The sequence below is a fragment of the Vidua chalybeata genome, chromosome 10 (genome assembly GCF_026979565.1).
Source record: "Vidua chalybeata isolate OUT-0048 chromosome 10, bVidCha1 merged haplotype, whole genome shotgun sequence".
NCBI lineage: Eukaryota > Metazoa > Chordata > Aves > Passeriformes > Viduidae > Vidua > Vidua chalybeata.
In genome coordinates, this window is record NC_071539.1 from 3,480,164 (window position 1) to 3,498,958 (window position 18,795).

General features: G+C 46.9%; 1 protein-coding gene across 2 annotated transcripts in view; it reads right to left on the reverse strand.

Annotated features, from left to right (window-relative positions):
- Window positions 1-11,508: 11,508 nt before the first annotated feature.
- Window positions 11,509-18,795, reverse strand: part of GOLIM4 (golgi integral membrane protein 4) — a 29,553-nt gene continuing 22,266 nt past the window's right edge. For both annotated transcript variants that reach the window (XM_053952239.1, XM_053952238.1), the window contains 7 exons: window positions 18,098-18,324; window positions 17,592-17,671; window positions 16,909-17,021; window positions 15,654-15,821; window positions 15,173-15,241; window positions 13,719-13,799; window positions 11,509-13,390 (listed from right to left, as the gene is read on the reverse strand). In XM_053952239.1, the coding sequence (XP_053808214.1) occupies window positions 13,229-13,390; window positions 13,719-13,799; window positions 15,173-15,241; window positions 15,654-15,821; window positions 16,909-17,021; window positions 17,592-17,671; window positions 18,098-18,324 (900 nt within the window). In that variant the 3' untranslated portion in view covers window positions 11,509-13,228. The remainder of the gene's footprint in view (window positions 13,391-13,718; window positions 13,800-15,172; window positions 15,242-15,653; window positions 15,822-16,908; window positions 17,022-17,591; window positions 17,672-18,097; window positions 18,325-18,795) is intronic.

Below are 18,795 nucleotides of genomic sequence, written 5' to 3' on the forward strand. Positions count from 1 at the left end.
TGTGCAGGCTGAGCTGGAGCAGAGGCTGGGCAGAGTCACAGAATAAAGCAGGGATTCATTCCAAGGATCTCCTCCATGGATCCACCTTGGGCAGCACCAGAGCCCAGCCAGGGCTGCAGCCAAGAGGAACCAAAATGGTCCCAAAATGCACGAGCGCTCCCGGGGGCTCTCACTGGGATCAGCTCTGCTCCATTTGCACCTTGCACTTCATTGTCCCATTCCAGCTTTAGCCCAGGCACTCCCATCCTGCTTGTTTTTCTCTCTCCAGCCCACGCTGTTTGTGCTCCTGGGCCTGAGCTTTGGATCATTTGTCCTTGGTGCCCAGCTGGAGCAGGAATTGTTTTGTCTCCCTGCTCTGTGAGGAGAGCTCACCATCCCATAAGATGAAGCCCAGCCCCACACACTAAAGCAGCTCAGAATCTGAAACATAGAAAAGCCAAACCTGAGGCACACCACAGCTTCTCTGGCAACCTGTGCCAAGGCCTCACCACCTTCCCTTCCTCCCAGTACCTGCTCTAAACCTGCTCTCTTTAATCTGGAACCCAGCCCTCCTTGTCCTGTCACTCCACACTTGCCCAAAGTCCCTCTCCATCTTTCTTGTAGCTCCCTCCAGGTACTGAACAGCCCCAGTTAGACCACCCCAAAGCCTTTCTTTTCCAGCCTGGACAAACACAATTTTCTCATCCTTTCCTTGCAGGAGAGATACAGAACAAGATAAGCTGATTATTACTGACTTTTTGTAGGCCATAAGCATTGGGTTATTAATTACTGAATGTGACTTGGCTGTTGAAAAGCAGCTGCTCACCAAGTTCTTTGAGAGATTCTGTGTTCCTGAAGGCTGACACTCTCCTTGCCTTTATCCACTTCCCAGGAGCACTTCCAGCATGGACACTGTGCTGGGTTTCCCCCCCCGTGCTGGGCTGGGGGTCAGGGGTGCCTTTCCTGCCCTGTGAGTGGCACACCTTGTTCCCTCTGCTGCCACTGAAATGTCCCAGGAGCTGCTGCTGCTGCTGTGCTCCCAGCCAATCCCTGTCCCTTTTTTGTTTTAATGCAAACGTTGGAGTGAGTGAATCCTGTGTGCTGTGGGGAAAAGGTGTCTCTGTGAAGCTGTGTGCCTGAGGAGAGCTGTGCCCCCTGGGAACAGCTGATGGAAATTCCTGTGCTCCTGATGCGTGGTAACCAAATGTCTCCTTTCTGCAAGGACTGTGGAGCTTCCTCACGACTGAGCTGAGTTCTGTCCTCCTCCTCCAGCCTCCTTATGTTGTTTTAATTAAGTTGTAATTCATCTCTTTCTTCCAAACAGATTGTTTTCCTCACTTACTTGGAGGCTCATCCTTTAATTTGCACTGGGGCTGCTTGCAGGAAAGCCAGGGTGCAATTCCAGAGAGGAGGAATCACTGCCCAGATATCCTCAGCTCATCCTCCCCTAGAGATGAAGGGAGCTCTGCTGTCACCAGCTGGGACAAGGCTCATTCTGAACCACGGGGCTTTGCAGCTCCCTCAGAACCAATTTCAGCTATTCCCTAGAGTCTCCTTTTCTTCGTTGCACTGTTTGAGCAAACCCCATTGATTGGAAGAGAAGAGATTCACAGAATTAGGGGCTTATCTGTTTGATAGATGTCTGTCTGAGCACTGGGAATGTCACTGCTATTAATATTGGCTCGGGGGAAATAATATGACCTGAACTATCCAACAATGAGAACTGGAGAGAGCAGAGCAACCACAAAACCCTGGCCAATGAACTGAAGTGCAGCTGCCAGAAGTTCAAATGAATTAGAAAAAAAAAAAAAAAAAACCGTGTTTTATTCACTGGAATGAACTACAGCCAAAAGAAACACAGATTTCACAGAGAAACACTGAACTTTTGGACAATAATAACCAGCTGCAATTTGCCACTCTTTCTTCCTTGAGCCATTCTGGGTCTCTTGGTTGTTGAGTTTTTGCTGAAAGCCGTACCCAGCATGCCTGAAAGAGCCCACCTGAGGGAGCTGGCACTAGGTCTTGGCTTTGAAGTGCCTTTTTTCCTCTTTGTGCTAATTTTTTGGGTTGTGCAAATTATTCTCCAGTGCTTCCTGCAGGCCTCAAAGAATTCCAATTCATAGGATTTCTAAAAGGATAACATCCCCTTATTATGGAGCTCCTTAAAATTGCCTAGATGTTTGTGTTAAAGGTCTCTTTTAGAGTCACAATGTGCTGGTTCTGTGCAGAGAGACTCCCCAAACCATCTCTGGGGCTGGGCACACTCACAGCACCCCACATATCCCTCCCAGGCTGTTTCTGCTGGGCACTGTTTCACCATTTCTTGCTAAGAATGATGAAATTCAAGTTTCCCACCTATAATTTCACCTTCAGATGGGGCCAAATGGATGTTTTCAGTGCCTGGTGGGGGAGGGTGTCACCAGAGAGCCCCAGGAGCTGCTGGGCTGCCACCAGGCATCACTCCTTGTTGCCAAAGGCAGCTGGGCTCCTGTCCCAGGTGTGTCTCGCTGCTGGAAATCATTGAGGTGGTCAGGTGGAGGTACCTCAGTGCTGCTTCATGGATGGAAAGGATGGACATGACCTTGGACAGGTTGGGTTGGAATGGATCCTTCTGGAGGCCCCTGGACCAGCCGCACCCAGGTAAGGGGGGATCCAAAGGTGCCCAAATTGCCCCACAAAGTGCTGCAGCTCACCAAGGGTTGGTGCCTCAGGTTTCAGCTTTTCTATTTCTCACATTCTGTGCTGCTTTATTGTGCAGTTCTGAGCTTCATATTATGGGATGCTGAGCTCTCTGCACAGAGCAGGGACACAAAACAATTCCTGCTCCAGCTGGGCACCAAGGACAAATGATCCAAATCTCAGGCCCAGGAGCACAAACAGCGTGGGCTGGAGAGAGAAAAACAAGCAGGATGGGAGTGCCTGGGCTAAAGCTGGAATGGGACAATGAACTGCAAGGTGCAAATGGAGCAGAGCTGATCCCAGTGAGAGCCCCCGGGAGCGCTCGTGCATTTTGGGACCATTTTGGTTCCTCTTGGCTGCAGCCCTGGCTGGGCTCTGGTGCTGCCCAAGGTGGATCCATGGAGGAGATCCTTGGAATAAATCCTTTATTCTGTAATTAATAAATGCTTTATTCTGTGACTCTGCCCAGCCTCTGCTCTAGCTCAGCCTGCACAAGGCATCAGGGTCAGTGCCAGTTCCACCAGGATCTGCCTCCACATCCCCTCTGTCCCCATGGGTGTGCTGGAAGTGCCTGTGGAGTGCAGGGCTGGGCTTTGGGAGCAGCATTTGGGCTGCAGTGTCCCAGGAATGACAGACTCTGCCTTGCTCAGGTGCCAGTTCATGAACAGAAAAGGGCTTTCCTCAGCAGGTATTTATTTACCCAGCATTTTTCCCATTTTGCAGGAATAATGCCCTGTACAGCTTTTCCATCCCCTCAGCTGCCAGTGGGGATCAGGCTGTTATATACAGAGGAAAACTGCTCTCATAATCAGTTCTTGAGGGCTTTTGTTGCTAAGTTTTTATTGTATGATGGAGAGCCTATGCTGCTTCAACATCACACACAATGTCTCAGCTCCTAATCCTTTCACAATTAAGCAAATATATTTTGCCTTCTTGAGAGATAACAGAAATCCTGCTTCAAACACAAAGCCAAGACAAACAACAAGAACAAAATTCTTGCACAATGGAATTGAAGGAGCAACACTGAGGAAGCATTTCAAAGGCAGTGAAACCTCTCCACAAAGGTAACTCCAGCCAGCAGCCACTGCCTGCAGGAATGGCTTTAAAGTATTTCCACGTTTTTCCTGCTCTTTTCTTTGACCTTTAGTGCAGGGCCATCTGTGCTGAGCAGCTGATTAGTTTGGTCCCTTGGGTGGCTGCTGTAGGTAAGCTTCAGAGTGTATAATAAGGACTAAAACCTGTGGGAAGAATACATTTTCAAACCTTCCCCCTTCCAGATAAAGTTTGCTATAACTAATTTAGCCCCTGAAGGAACAAGTCTATTAGCCCTTTGGTAGCTAATTTAATTCCTGATAGTTTATTGTGCTGGATGGGTTGGGAAAACAGATTGAAATGCTTTTTGGAGGATAAGAAGAAATCATCAGGGGAACTAAAACACTGTGGAAAAGGAAAATAGTTGAAAGATGAGGCTGAGAGAGCTGGAAGGGCCTCCCTGGCGTGGGTTGTGAGAGGAGATTGGCAGCTTGAAGGAAGGGGGATCTGAAGGCAAGTGCAGTGTCGGGGGAGAGGATAAGGTGAAGAATCTGGCTTGAGGGAAAATAAACTTTTTTAGGTTCAGTGTTCTGGCAGTTCCTGCTTTTCACTGTTAGATAAAAGGGTGTGTGATGAAGTAGGGGCAATGGTTAAAACTGAGGGTTTTTTTTTCCATAACCTCAGGGATTTATGTCACTTATTTGATTTTTATCTGTTGTTCCCATAGACCTTTTTCTCCATGTAAGGTCACAAGGTGCTGATTTGTGCAGATCCCCTGCTGGCTTCTATTGTTGACTCTGGAGCTGGAACTGTGCTCCCCCAGTGCCCAGCCAGCATCAAAACAATTTCTGTGGAGAAAGGAGATCATTTATTGGCACTTGCTGTGCTCCTGGCACACCAGGCTAGGGGAAGGTCCTGCCAGTGAGCAGCAAAGCTGCTCCTGTGTGCAGGGCATCCTGCATTTTAACTGCAGTGCCCTCAGACTCAGCCATCCCCTTCAGCAGGCACAGCACACCTCCACCTCCCCAAAACCCCCCTCTGGCCCTGTTGAGTTTTCTGAAACCTGGCTCTGCTCCTCCCCTGATGAGTTTTGTAGCGCCTCAGCTGCTGCCAAGCTGATTTGGTGACTGCCACAAGCCCAGCCAGCAAACCCTGCACCTTCCTGCTCTGGTCAGCCCTGGAGCAGGACAACTTTTCAAGGCACGTGGGAACCCTTCTCCTGTTCCCTTCTGCAGCCTTGTCACAGGTTTTTGTGTCATTTTTCAGGCTGGTTTCTTTTCCTCTTTGTCCCTCCCTAAGATGCAGATTCCCTAATATGATTAGGGAATAACTTGTCTGCCTGAAGCAGGAGGTGGAGCAGAACACAGAGAAACAAACCCAGCATTTGAAAGAGAGCAGAACACACAGGAACAAACGCAACAACTGAAAGGAGTGTTTGCTGCAGATCTCAGGGGGATGAGCCCTGGGAGGCTTGAGAGGCTTCCTGCCACCTCAGAGTGCACTGAAACCTCGTGGGGATGATATCCCTTCCCCTGGAAGATTCTCCCTCTTGGACAGGAGTGCTGCCCGCAGGAGCAGCTCCAGGGGGTGGGGGCAGCTCCCAAAAATCCAGTTCCTTGCAGAGGCACAGCTGTCAGGGCTGACAGGTTGTTAGAGATTCACGCTCACTCATGAGCCATGAAATAAAGCTCATCTCCCCTGCAATTTACTGCTATGCAGTGCCATTGATTTTTATGGGAGCTGCCTGGTGTTTCAGAGCACAGTGTAATTCTGCTCCTTTTTTTCTTGGACATTTCCAATTTGCCCATCGTTCGCTTAATGGCTCAGTCAAGAGCCCACTGAGCTTTTTACAGTATTTAAATGGGAGACATTAGCATAGCATGGATGCTTTAATACACCTATATATGAATCTTTAATGCATTCTTATTGATCAAGGCCTTATATGATAACAGAGCACTGTCCTCCCTGTTTATACAGGCAGAAAACTCAGGCACAGAAGGGAAAATTATTGCAAATTTTATTGCAAATGTCACGTGCAGGATTTAGCAACAGAGGACTCCAACCCACTTCTTCTAAGCTGTAGAATCCCAGAATGGTTTGGGTTAGAAGAGACCTTAAAAATCACCCAGTTCCAACATCTTCCACCATCCCAGGCTGCTCCAAGCCCTGTCCAACCTGGCCTGGAAGCACTTCCAGGGATCCAGGGGCAGCCACAGCTGCTCTGTGCCAGGGCCTCACCCCTCTCACAGGGAAGAATTTTCTCCCAATGTCCCCTCTAACTTTACTTTCTGTCAGTTTGAAGCCATTGCCCTGGTCCTGTCACTCCAGTCCCTCCCAAACAGTCCCTGCAGCTCCCCTGGGGTACTGGAACGTCACAACTGGGTCACCCCAAACTCCTTTCCAGGCTGAACAAGCCCAGTTCTCCCTGACCTGACTCCTGGATCCTTCGAGAAGGTTTTTTTGCTGGTTTTGTGACCAGGAGCAGCCTCGTGGCTCTGCCTCCCTGCTCCTGGTTTTGCACAGCTCTGTTTGGGGCTGGTGAGGTTTAACCCTGCTCTGCCCTGAGCCTTGGCTTACAATTAGATGAGAATTGCTGCAAAGGAGCTAAAGCAGGTCGTCGGGTTTAAAAGGCCCCAAAGGAAGTAATTAATTAATGAGGGTAAATTGTTGGTAAGATGATGTGAGCGTGTGGAAACAGCTCTTGGGGTCATTAAAAAACAAGAACAGATTTATTGACCGATCAGATGTCAAATAAGCTTCCCTTACAAGCGTGGACATTGTATCTTGTGAGGGAGCTGGGCCGGGCAGGGAAGGGATCTGCCACTGCTAATGCAATATTAACCAGAATTCCTCTCTACTTAATCCTCTTATTAGGTATTGCATTACTGGGCTGTCAGTGCTGCTGCCTGCTGGGGAGGCTGAGGAAGGAAGGAGCTGTCACTTCCTGAGCACATTTCAGTGGTTTGGACATTCAACAGTCCAGCAATCCACTTGCAGGAGGTGATGCCCAGATGGGCCCAAATCCTCTGAGGAATGGGGGAAATTTGTCGGAGTCCAGAACATCCCTCTGGCTGCCCTGGCTGGCTCCAGACCCTGGCAGGGGGCTCAGAGACCCTGGCACAAAGTCAAAACCACCTGTGGCTTCCATTTTAGCCCATGGAAAAAGCTGCCAACTCTGTGTGAGGAATTACAAGCCACAAGGGTTTGAGCAGTGTGGTAGTTGAATTAACACAGGGTGGAAAAGTGGAATTTTGGGGCTTTTTAGAATGGGGTTCAAGGGGACAAGGTGGAGTGATTTGGGCATGTCCTGACCTCCTTCTCCTTCTCCTTGCCCTCCATGTCTCGCTGTGCTGGTGACACTTTTCTGTTGGTTTAAGGCACAGACTGTCCAACATCAATGGCAGACATTGGCACGTTGTTGTAACCATGGCACACGGAGTTTTTGGTATAAAATGTGAACGTTGCCCTGAGGGCAGACAGAATGCCATGGCCGAGCTGCTGGACAGAGCTCAGCAGAGCAGAGAGAGAATGTTCTAGAGAAGGGAAAATAAACATTTCAGACTCCTTCTTTGGCTGCGTGGGCTGGGAAACGAGGACTTTTACACTCTCGGGGTCACCTCGACACCTGGACCTCGAGAGAAATTCCCTGGAGGTTTGCAGGGGGATGGGTGTCCTGCCCTGCCAGGATGGACGTGTTGGCTCAGTTATTGAGTGAGAGCCTGATAGCACAAAATGAGAAGGGCCTTTCCCTCCCTATCCATGAGGAACCAAACGAGCCAAGCTCTTCCTGCAAGGCCTGGATTCCTTGTTTTTCCTGTTCTTTCCTTGCCTGCATTCTCTGAGATGAATTTTATGGGTTTTGGAGGTCGGCAGGGTGTCCCAAACCCCACTGCCCACACCAGAAGGGTGGTGAGGGATCAGTCAGCTCAAACAGGCAGGGGACTTCTGAGCTCCCCTGAGTCTGACCTGCAGGCATCTCCTTTGGGGTCTGGGAACAATTATCCCAAGAAAACATGGGTGGAAGGAAAAAAAAAATGCAGCTTTATGGAGGCAAAGGAACAAATCTGGAAGCTGACTCTGTGCTTTTACCCAAGGTGGACGCTGCTTCCCACAGGAGGCACCTGTAGCAAAGTTGGGAAGTTGCTCAGAATGGAGTTTCTCACTGGTGTTTTTGCACAGAGCTTCAGGAACACAAGCAGGAGATCTCCAAAGCCCAAAGCCCTGAGCTCCTGTGGATGATTTGGGGGCTGTGTTGCAAAGTGAGGGCACTCAGTGCAAGGATGAGGAAAGAGCAGGCCATAGCTTTCAGCCTGCTTCGCTTTCCCAGCTGCTGGGAACAGGGAAAGGTGATGTGGGATAACCAAATCACAGACCAGGTTATTCACCAACAGAATTGTCAGTCGTGGGATTGCCCTGGAAGGGAAAAAATATTGATTTTTATTTAATTTTTTTTGTCCTCTGCTGCTCAAAATAGCAGCAACCCAACCTGGAGCTTAATCTGTGATGCTGTAGCTGGAATGAAAAACACCACATCTGTTGCACACCAGAGAGATTTAAGGCACCTTTCTGGAAAGCCAGGGCTCTTTGAAATATTCATGAATCTTCAGCAGTTTCCTAAGACACAGAGGAATGTCAAATAATCTCCTCTTCTTTTTGCACACTGTAAGGTTTAATACCTTGAGCTGGGAAACCTTTGCAAGGTGGAAATGCCCCTTCCCTTCTCTCCTCAGCACACTGATGGTAATTCCTGTGATGCAGATGTCCCTCAGGACAGGGGCAGCTCAGGGGTTAATTTAACGGGGGTGTTACTGCAGAGAGGCCCAATAAAGCAGTTTTTAGTGCCAAGAATAAGGGAGGGGTAAAGCGGTTTTAGTGACACCTGAGGTGTCAGTGCCATTCGTGGGGATGCACGTGGAGCAAAGGCAGAACTGCTGGGTGCAGGAGAGCTGAGTGGGAGGAATAAAATGGGGGGAGGAAGGCTGGAACTGGGCTTTGTGTTGCGCTCAGTGCTAGACCAGGAGGCAATCTGACAGGAAGCTTTGGATGGGGAATGCAGCAGGCACCGAGGTAAATTGCAAATTTAATGATGTTTGCTGTGAGGACAAGCCCTGAGGGGGATGTCTGACAGTGTGGAACCACCATGCAGAGCAACCTGGAGAGCTGCTCAAACAGAGCAGCCCAAATCCGTGTGGGAAGTGAAGCAGGCTGAAAGTTATGGCCTGCTCTTTCCTCATCCTTGCACTGAGTGCCCTCGCTTTGCAACACAGCCCCCAAATCATCCACAGGAGCTCAGGGCTTTGGGCTTTGGAGATCTCCTGCTTGGGTTCCTGAAGCTCTGTGCAAAAACACCAGTGAGAAACTCCATTCTGAGCAACTTCCCAACATTGAAACTTTTTCCAGTATTCTAATTTTAAACTTTTTCCAGAATAAATCTCAGTGTCTCTTCAGGAACAACATGGATTGAGGCTTTGCAGATCTGTCACTGTGAATTTTAACACTTCCAGAAAGACTTTCTTCGAATCACAGCATTATTTTCAACAAATTTATTTTAAAACTCATCAAAATATTGATTTTGAGGTTGGAAGCATCTCAACATTTTTCATTACTGCACCACATCCCTTCCTTTTACAACCAAATCGATGCATTGACGTGGCCATCTGGCGTGGCATAAAGCAGGGAGGGGAACCATTTCCATTTCCAATTTGCCTTTGTTTCCTAGAGCATTTGGAAAGGAGTGCAGTTGGCTCTTCTGTGCCACATAATGCTGGTGTTCCTCAGGGAAGGAGGTCAGTGGGATTCAGATATTCACAGAGGTTTGGCTTGGGCTGCAGGAGAGTCTGGAAGCTCAGAACTGAGCTCATCTGCAAGAGCCTGCAGCCCAAGGCTCAGGCAAATACAATTCTGCACAAATTACTTCATGCAATAGATATTTCTGTAGATCTGTGTACTCATAGATGTAGAATTGCAGGATTTGAGCACACAAGAACAGGCAAAGGTGCTGTTCTTCTCATCAGCTGAGTCCCTGACTACAACAGAGCTGATGGATACCTAGAATCTGCTAAAATCCTATGGAAAAAAAATCCCAAACTTTACTAGCAGATATAGCAAAATAATGTGGGTTTTTTATTCTCTCTGGTTGTGGTGATGATGGTGATGAATAGTTCTGCATTTGAACCAGCAAGAAGGCAACTCTGTTTGCAGGCTGCTGCTGTGCCAGATGTACCAAAAGCAACTTTTTCTCTTGCTCAGGATGCCCAGGTTTGGTGGTTCCTGCCTGCCCTGCCCCTGCAGGTGCTGCGTGTGTGCATTTATCCCTGGTGCAGCTCTGCTTTTACAGGGAAGCTCGTTCCTTGCAGGGAGTGCCCTGAGGCTCCTTCAGGGGAAGCCTGAGCAGAGGTGGATACAAGGTGTGAGCCCCGGATTTGTGCTTGGGTGACAAATGGACTTAGGGCTGTGTTCCCAACCACGGGCTGTCCTGTTTGCTGTTACTTGGAGCAGCCTCACCGAGGTGAGCTCTGGGGTCCTTGCCACGGGCCCCTGGCCAGGTAATAATTAGCACAGACTCCATGAATTTCAGAAGGCTGATCAGTAATCTGTACTTTTATTAAGAAATCCACTGCTCTTTTATAGACTAGTTCACTACAGGTTGACCTAATTGGTCTTCTAATTAAAACACCATCACCATTGGCTAATTAAGAAACCACTCTTTGGTAAACAAATCTCCATTCCACATTCCACATGTTCACAACACTGGGTGCAAGGTAGGAATTGTTTCTCATTCTTTTCTCTGATCTTCTCACAGCCTTTCTCAGGCGATGCCTGGGAAAGTTGTGTGTTTCTCTCTGTGGCCAGAGAGCTGCTGCCACACTCTGGAGCACCCCCTGGCCCACAGAATGGATTCCACTGGGATAATTTTTTTTGCATTGGTTTGTTTTTTCATGTGTTCATGGCTAGAGCAGCTCTTACCCTCCTCTTGACTGACCTTGTGGTGAGCAGGATTCTCTCGTGATGTCCAAGCTGGGGCTGGACCAGAGAGGCTTTGCAAAGATGTTTTGTGATCAAAAATTCATTTCAGCCTTAAATTAATTGCTGCAATGTTTAATGAACTCAATGACCAGACACGCTATTTCTGGTCAGAATTTTGTGGTGGGGTTTTGTTTTGTGTTTCAGTGGGAGGCTGAGGGCTCCTGCCTCACTGGTGTTTCCCTGTGGGTGCTCTCAGCCAAACCCCCAGGACTCTCTGTCTGTAGCACGGATTTTCCTTCCATCAATCAGCAGAGCTTTGCCAGTGCTCTCCCCCTGCTCCCTGAACTGGCTCCAGTATTTTGATGAGTCCCTGCCAGCCCTGCTGCTGGCTGCTCTGCTGCTGCCAAATCCCAAAGTGATGGAAGTTCTCCCTTTCCGACTTCCCCTCTGGTTGGTCCTAAACCAGAGCATCACGCTGGGATCATGCTCTGAGCTGGAAAACTGAGCACCCCCTGTGCTGCTCATGCTCTGCTCCAGGGCTGGGGCTGTGGCCCAGCTCCACTTGTTCTTAGGTCACAGAAACTCATTAAATTCTTGATTCAGCCAAGCATTTGGCATTCCCTGAATTCCAGGGATCCTGTGGCAATGGGGACCAGCTCAGCTACCCCGTGGTCCCCCTGGGTCTGGCACTCTGACCCTTGTCAGGCACAGAGGTGGGAATATCATTAACAAAAATATTCCACTTCCCTGAAAATGCTGCCAGGGCTCCATCCCTTCCCCTGCCTGCCCCTGCTTCCTGTATTAAAATGAAACCCAAACACATCACAAGGAAAGCTGACACAAACCCTCATGCATGTGAAAGATCAGTAACTACATTCTAGTTTATTGACTGCAGTCAAGTTTTATTATGCCTCAAATAATTAAATACTGCAACCATTACATTAAAAATACAGGCCAATTTACCAAAATAATTGTATTCTGAAGATTATGTACATATTATACATTTTACAGTCTCATGTAAACTTTTTTTTTTTTTATACATAAGGTAAATCTGATTTATGGTAACTAGAAAACCCAAAATACTCACTGACAAAAATCCTCCTATGAAACATAAGCACTGGATCTGGGACAATTAGGAAAATTGCAATGAATGGAAACCAACTATAAAACATAATATAATCAAGTTAGTAGAAAAATGAATTAAATTACATTCATATAAAAAATTGAACTAAAAACATTGCTATGCATCATTATTAAAAAAAAAAAAAAAAGGGAAAAACTCCCACTCCCTCTCCCTTTATATATTAACACAGCCTTTGATGGGGAGCTCCCCTGTGCCTCATTTCCAGCAATGGGGCATAGCCTGGGAAATCCAGATTCCCATTCTCCTTTAACATATATTAAATAACTAGTGTCTGTACCAATACAAATATTGTATAATTCATGCACTGGGATTATGTTCAGGGTAGCCCACACCAAGGCACAATTTTTGTGTCATTTCCCCCCCCACCCCACACCCATCCCCAGGTTTCAGCATGCAGTGCTGGAGATGTTTGCTAAACAACTTCTGTGGGCTTTGGCTCGAGTCTGAGTCTCACCCTGGGGCACACAGAAATCCTTCCAGCAGATTTTTGTAAATAAATAAGGAAAAAGAAGTTAAAGGCCCTAAGTTGAACATCTTGCACCAACTGTGTCAGCTCAGCTACCACACCCTCCAGGAAACATGGCACTGAGGCAACATCATTCTGGTCCTGGTCAAATATTTTATGGATTAACTAGGACAAGGAAATTGCTGCTGCTGTAAATCTTCCTCCCTGTGACACCTGTAGTGTTTTGATTTGGCATAATGGAGCTCCAAGTCTAAATTGGTTTTCAGCTCCCAGCTCCTCTCAGCACAGCCCCATTTGCATGAGCAGCCAGGTACTGCTTGTAATTGAAGTACCTGGGAATGCTCATTAAAATAAATGCATAATTGAACCGTATCTAAACAGCTGCCAAAATTAACAGCTGCTAACTTGGCTGCATTCTGAAGGCTTGTAAAATTTGCATATTTTATAACTGTTCTGCACCTAGAAAAGGCCTGGTCCTGCAAAGGGCATGGCCTGTGCTTGGCTTTGTGAGGTTACAAGGAACAAGCAGCCCTTGGTCAGAATAAATCCACGGAAGACAACGAGCTGGAGTGACTGAAGTCACCTGGATTTAGGCACTAGGAATATTCCTTCAGTGGTGAGTGCACCTGACCTGACACCAGACATTCTGTCAGGCCTGGACAAGGTGAAAGTGTATCCAAAATGGCCTCTATAAACCGTGCCCAGAGTTACAAAAAATCCAACCTAGAGGATGTCTGCTTATGTACAGCCTGGATAGAAAAGAAATCCTAACCTAGAGTATCAAAATACTGTATTCATATAAACACAGGACAGCACCTAATAGAAAAGTAAAAAGTGGAAAACATAAGCTTTTCTTTTGAAATTAAATACCCTAAAAATCTTGGTTTACAAAAAAAAAAAAAAAAAAAAAAACCAACACAACAGGAATTTGTGTACTGGAAAAAGAAAAATTAAGGGAGGAACTACATCTCCCCTCGTCTGCGAGTTTTTGCTGCAACAGCTCTGCCTTCCTCCTCCTCCTCCTCCTCTTCCTCCTCATAATTTTCTTCATGAATTTCTTTCTGGTTGTGATCTTCTTGCATTTCTTGCTCTTGGTCTGTCCCTCTGTTACTCTTTTCATCTGCCTGATTGGGGAAAACAAAACAAAACAAACTTACAACAGATGCAGTGCCAGTTTCTTTATGGCTTATTTTAGGGCAATGAAATGGTTTTCAGCTGGAGTTGTGAGAGCTGATGGGCAGAAACAGAAAAGAAAGGTTTTCCAAAGGCTCCAGGGAGGAAGAACTGACACAGAGATGGAAAGGTGAGCTAAAGGAAGTTGGGACAGCCTGAAATGTTCACCTCTATGACCCAAAGCAAGCTAGAACAGTTATTATGTCACATCCCTGTGCCATGATCAGTTGTGGTCAGGGTTTGGTCCCGTCACTGAGCCCTGCCTTGCACAGAACTCACATTTTCCTCATTTTCCCCATAGGGCTCCTCAGCATTGTGCTCCAGCTCTCGCTTCTTCTCTTCAGTCAGATCCTCCTGCACCTGCAAAGCACAAGAGATGTTCTGTATGGTTTAATTGCCTTTCAAAGAGTGGCACAACTGGGCACATGTTCACATATTTTTACAGAATGAAGATTCTAAAGAAGAGAGTAGAGAGAGGTTAAAGGAGGATAAAAAGAACCATAACCACCCAACAGTCAGGAAATTCACTTCTTCTGAAAGCATCTAACTTTTAAATACAATTCTCACGGACAATCTCCTCCAATGCTCTCCTTGGAGAGAGCAGGTCATGCTGAATCTGTGTCCCTGATGTTCAGCTTTTGGATCTCTCATTCCCTGCTGTTCTGCCAGCACCCTCCCTCCATTCCATGCCCCACTTCCCATGTTAGGTGCAAATCTGAAAGAGGAATGTTTTGAAGTAAACTTGATTTCCTTTTGGGAAGTGCTGCTGTGCTTGTCTGCTCCAAACAGTGTCCTGTGAGCTGGCTCAGAGGCATCCATCACACCAGGGTCACTTTGGGAAAGATCTGAACAGCAATGGAAAATATTTGAAACTGATCCCCACTGCAGCATCTCCTTTCTCTCTTAATTGCTCACTCAGTCCCTGCTGCCTCTTCTCTGCTCCCAGTCAGCACAGTGGGCACATCCTTTCTGAGATGTGTATAAATGGCTCCTGGAAGTCAGAGAGCAGCTGCCAAAGCTCTGCCCAGTTCCTGGTGGCCTGCTTGGATGTGAGCAGCAGCATTTTGCACTGGTGAATGCTAAGTGCATCCCAGCTAATCCAAAGTGCTCCCCATGAGGGACTGACAGCAGCCAAATCCAGGGCTTTTTTTTTTTTTTTTGAAAGTGGTTTTGTGGGAAGCAGAAATAGGAATTAATCAGGTACTACTGAGGGGCTGTGGGGTGGCTCAGGGTGGTGCCTGCACAATGAGCATGAGATGAAAAGTCCCTTCCCTCCCTCTCTGCTCCAGCTCCATGTGCTGTCAACTTCCTGAGCAGCTCCATGAACTGCAGCTTGGATTGCTCAGGAGGAGCACAGATAAATCAAAGTCACAGCTAAGGAGTAAGTGGCCAAGGAAGCAGTTTGCTCAGAACTGAAGTGTGTGATTAGAGATTAATGAGGTTTTCTGTGACCTTGAGGTTTCCAGGAAATTTTCCTTGTGTTGTGAAAGGCTTAATCTTTTCAATTATTGCACAATTAATGCTGTATGGCATGGAAGACTAATGGATTGCAGCACAGGAGCATGAGTAACCCAGCGTGTATCCAGAAGGGGACAGCAGAGTAATGGCAAAGACTTCCCAGGTTTCTAAAGTCAGACAAAGTGATTTGGGTTCATCCTGCACTTCCAAAAGAGTGTTAATGGAGTTGTGCCCTGCTGCCTGAGCCTACACCTGCCTTGGGTCTGTGTTCTTACCTCCTCTTCTCCCTCCTCCTGGTATTGTTCATCCACATTATCCTCCTGCTGGTCAGGATTTCCTGCCATCTGCACAAAGATCACATAAAAATTCAGATCTATGAGCTTGCCTAATAACCAGAGGGCTGAAGATTAAAGCTTCTTGTTCTGGAACTAAAGCTCTCTGTAAAGCTGAAGTAACAATAATGGCAGGAGAAGTTTTAGTGCATTCATTAGCAGTAGTGAGAGCCCAGCTCTGTGATTTAAAGTTGCCCTCAATTAAAAAACAGCAGGATGAATATAAGAAAAATCACTTCACAGAATAAAGCAAGACTTTCCATACTAAGCAGGAAGACAATGGAATATTCACCCCACTGAAGACCAATGCCATAAAAATTCAGACTCTCTCTGTCTGGAGGAGTTTACAGCTCCAACACAGTTAAAATATGCAGCTTTGAACTCCTGAAGAAGCCCTAGAGGTTCCTCTTTTGCCTTTACCCACCACCAAGTGCTCCTCCATTCCTGGATGTCCTTGTTTCTGACCCGTTTCCTTGTGCTTTTCATTTTCCTCAGGCAGGTTTTCTTCTCTCTCTTGCTCAGCTTCTTCAAATTCATCTTCTCCCTGATTATTGGGGTCATCAGCAGGATTCACATCTTCCATGGCTGCCTTCTGCAATTTACAGGAGTGAGTGTTAAATACTTTTAGCCCGTGGTCCAGCTGCATTTCCCTTGAAAGAACAGCAGCACAGGCTGTCAGAGCCAGCTCCATCCCCACTGGCAGCAGCTGGAATCTCTGCAGGCTCAGGGCTCACTGAGGTACCTCAGCATGAGCAGGGACAGAGGTGCAGGTACCTGTCTGCTGACACACACAGAATCTGAGCACTTCTGTCCCAGAGGCTGCTGCACAGCTTGTGTTCACTGACCAGCTGACAGTGCCTGATAAGGCCATGTGACAAAGATAAGAGCTGAATGCTCACAGCTCCACAGAGCTGATGGCATCATTCAGTATCAGCCTGTCCTGCTCTGTTGACCTTGGCTATGTCTACAAGAAAACAAAACACTTTTCACCTTTGCCATGCAGAAAAGGAGCATTTTCTGCTTATCATTCAATAACAGCAGTTTTATATCTTCATAGACAACAAGTTAAAGATCCCTTAGAAATATTCACTGTGTATCTTAATTTGCTGAACAGGAGGGGAATAGGGAACATGCACTTCATGCTGACAGCTCCAGGTAAGCTGGAGTTTGGGGGAAGGCACAGGGTGATTCTCCTGCTCCAGATCTCTGTGCAGTCAGTGTCAGAGCTCAGTTCAGTGCTCACCTACATCCTCTTTCAGGACCTCACACCTCTGTACTCCAGCTGGCTACAGAGGCTCTTGGGCTGGCCTTTAATTAATGACAGCATGCAAAACCCCATCCCCTCTCATTTTAACTGGGCACTGCTGGTATTTTTGAAGCCAAATGGACCTGTTCAAGTCCCAGCTAAGACCAAATCCTTTATTCCACCGAAAGCACAGATCAAAGGAATGTGGAAATAAACACCTTGCTTCCCACAAGGGAGCTTTTTCCTTTTATTTCTTCCCAAATGAGTAAGGACACCTTTAAATAGATTTCAGACGTTGTTTTCAACTGTCAAGCCTGTCTTCCTAGCAGACCTCTGCTTATCTCACTTCTACAAGGTGCAATTATGTCAGACAAGACCTGTGGGTTCTCACTTCAGTCACACTGCAACCCTCAGCATCTTAATTCATACTTACTGATTCATCAGCCTGCTGATTTCCTGCCTGATGTTCTGCTTCTTGCTGTTCATTTGCATTATTCTGATCATCATCTTCACCTTCATCCTGGTGCTGCTTGTCGTGTTCATAAGCTGAGGAAATTTTTAGGTGATTATTGTTTTACAGCAGTTTTTAGTTATCCATTTAAGAGTCTCCTACAGACAAGGTTCCACACGTGTTTTAGCAGTGGGCAGCCTCTACATAAACAGATAATGCTCATAGAATTTATCTACTCCTATTAGGAAACAGAAATTAAAAGACCAGCCCAAGCATTGAACAGACTGGGCTAGTGGAAGGTGTCCCTGTCCATGGCAGGGGTGTGGAATGAGATGAGTGCCTTCCAACCCAAACAATTCCACAATTCTGTAGTTTAAAGAGATCAAACAAACCCACAGGCAGAGCCAGGAGCATAACCAAGACCCACAGAGCCTGGTAATAACAGCTCAGTCAAAAGGACACTTTTCCTTTCAGGAATGTGGGTATGATCTTTAGTAATTCCTCTATTTCACTCAGTCAGTTCAGCCATGGTTATTTGAGCTTCTGGTTTTAAATTGCAAGTTTATGTTTCACTTGAATGGATATGAAATTAATATTAAAGTCTTCCATGCAAGGCAGTGCACAGGGAGCCTGTGAGCATGGCAGGGACAGAAATTCTCTCTTACCTCCTTCTTCTTCCTGAATACCTTGCTCTTCCTCCCCTTGTACAATGTCCTGGTCCATGTTATCATAATGAGCCTGTTGGCTGAGAACATTAAAAGCCAAGCATCATTTCAGTTTCAAAAGTGTGTTTTCTGCTTTAATAAACAAACCCCCCACTTGCAGCTCTGCCTCTCTCAGCAGCTGCCAGAGCAGGCCCCAGTTTCATGCTCTATTATTTGATATTTTCTCACATCACCTTTCCTGACAAATGCTTGATAGAACAGAGACTTCCTTGTGCTGCTACACTGACTTTGTGTTGTGTGTCTCTGTATGTGGAGTCTGCAGTCCTGCAGGATGTGGGTCAGGCAAAGAGCAAAGTCAGGACTCTGAATTTTAGGGAACAAACCTCCAGCTCTTCAAGGAATGAGCCAACAGAACCCCCTGGAAATCTGCCCTCAGGGACAAGGGAGCAGAACAAAGCTGACAACGTAAACCCAGAGCACGACAAACTCAAGAGGGAGAGCTGCACCTGAGGCGGTTTTTGAAGAGTTTCTCCCCTTGCTCTGCCTGTCTCTGCAGCTGGAGCTCTCTCTCCTGGAGCTGCTGCTGCCTCAGGAGCTGCCCTCGCAGCCTCTGCTGGTGCAGGGATTCCTGCTGCTGCCTCAGCTGCTTGGCCTCCTCTGCTCTCTGGGCTCCAAGGTGCTGCTGCTCCAGCTGCTGCTCGTAAGCTGCTTTCTGTCTCTTTGTTGGTGTTACCTGTCACAGAAACATGTTAGTCACAGATTAATCATCCTCCCAGTGATCAGAAACTAGCAGGGAGAAAGCTGTCCAGGGGGGAAAAGCAAGCTCCATGCAATTACAGCAAAGTTATTTTTAAGTTTTTGTGTCCCTGCTTGAAGTTAAAACATTTTTTGGTACACAGACTGGAAGTGTTGGGGTTTTTGTGGAGCACACAGGGAAGGAAGAGGAGCTTGTGGGCTAAGGAAAGCCATGCTTTTCCTATAAATAATAATAAAATTATTGGGAGGTTTCTCCCAACATATTACACAGTAAAAGGAGGTTTTGCTGACTGATAAGACAGCAAAAAAGTTTCCATTGATTTAAGTGGTAATCTCAGGGAGAGCTGCTTTTAGCCTTAAGTGAGACACTGCACATCTTTTTATATTCAGCACTAACTCCAGCTTCACAGCTTAACCCATTGCTGCTGTTCTGACCCTCTGCACCTCT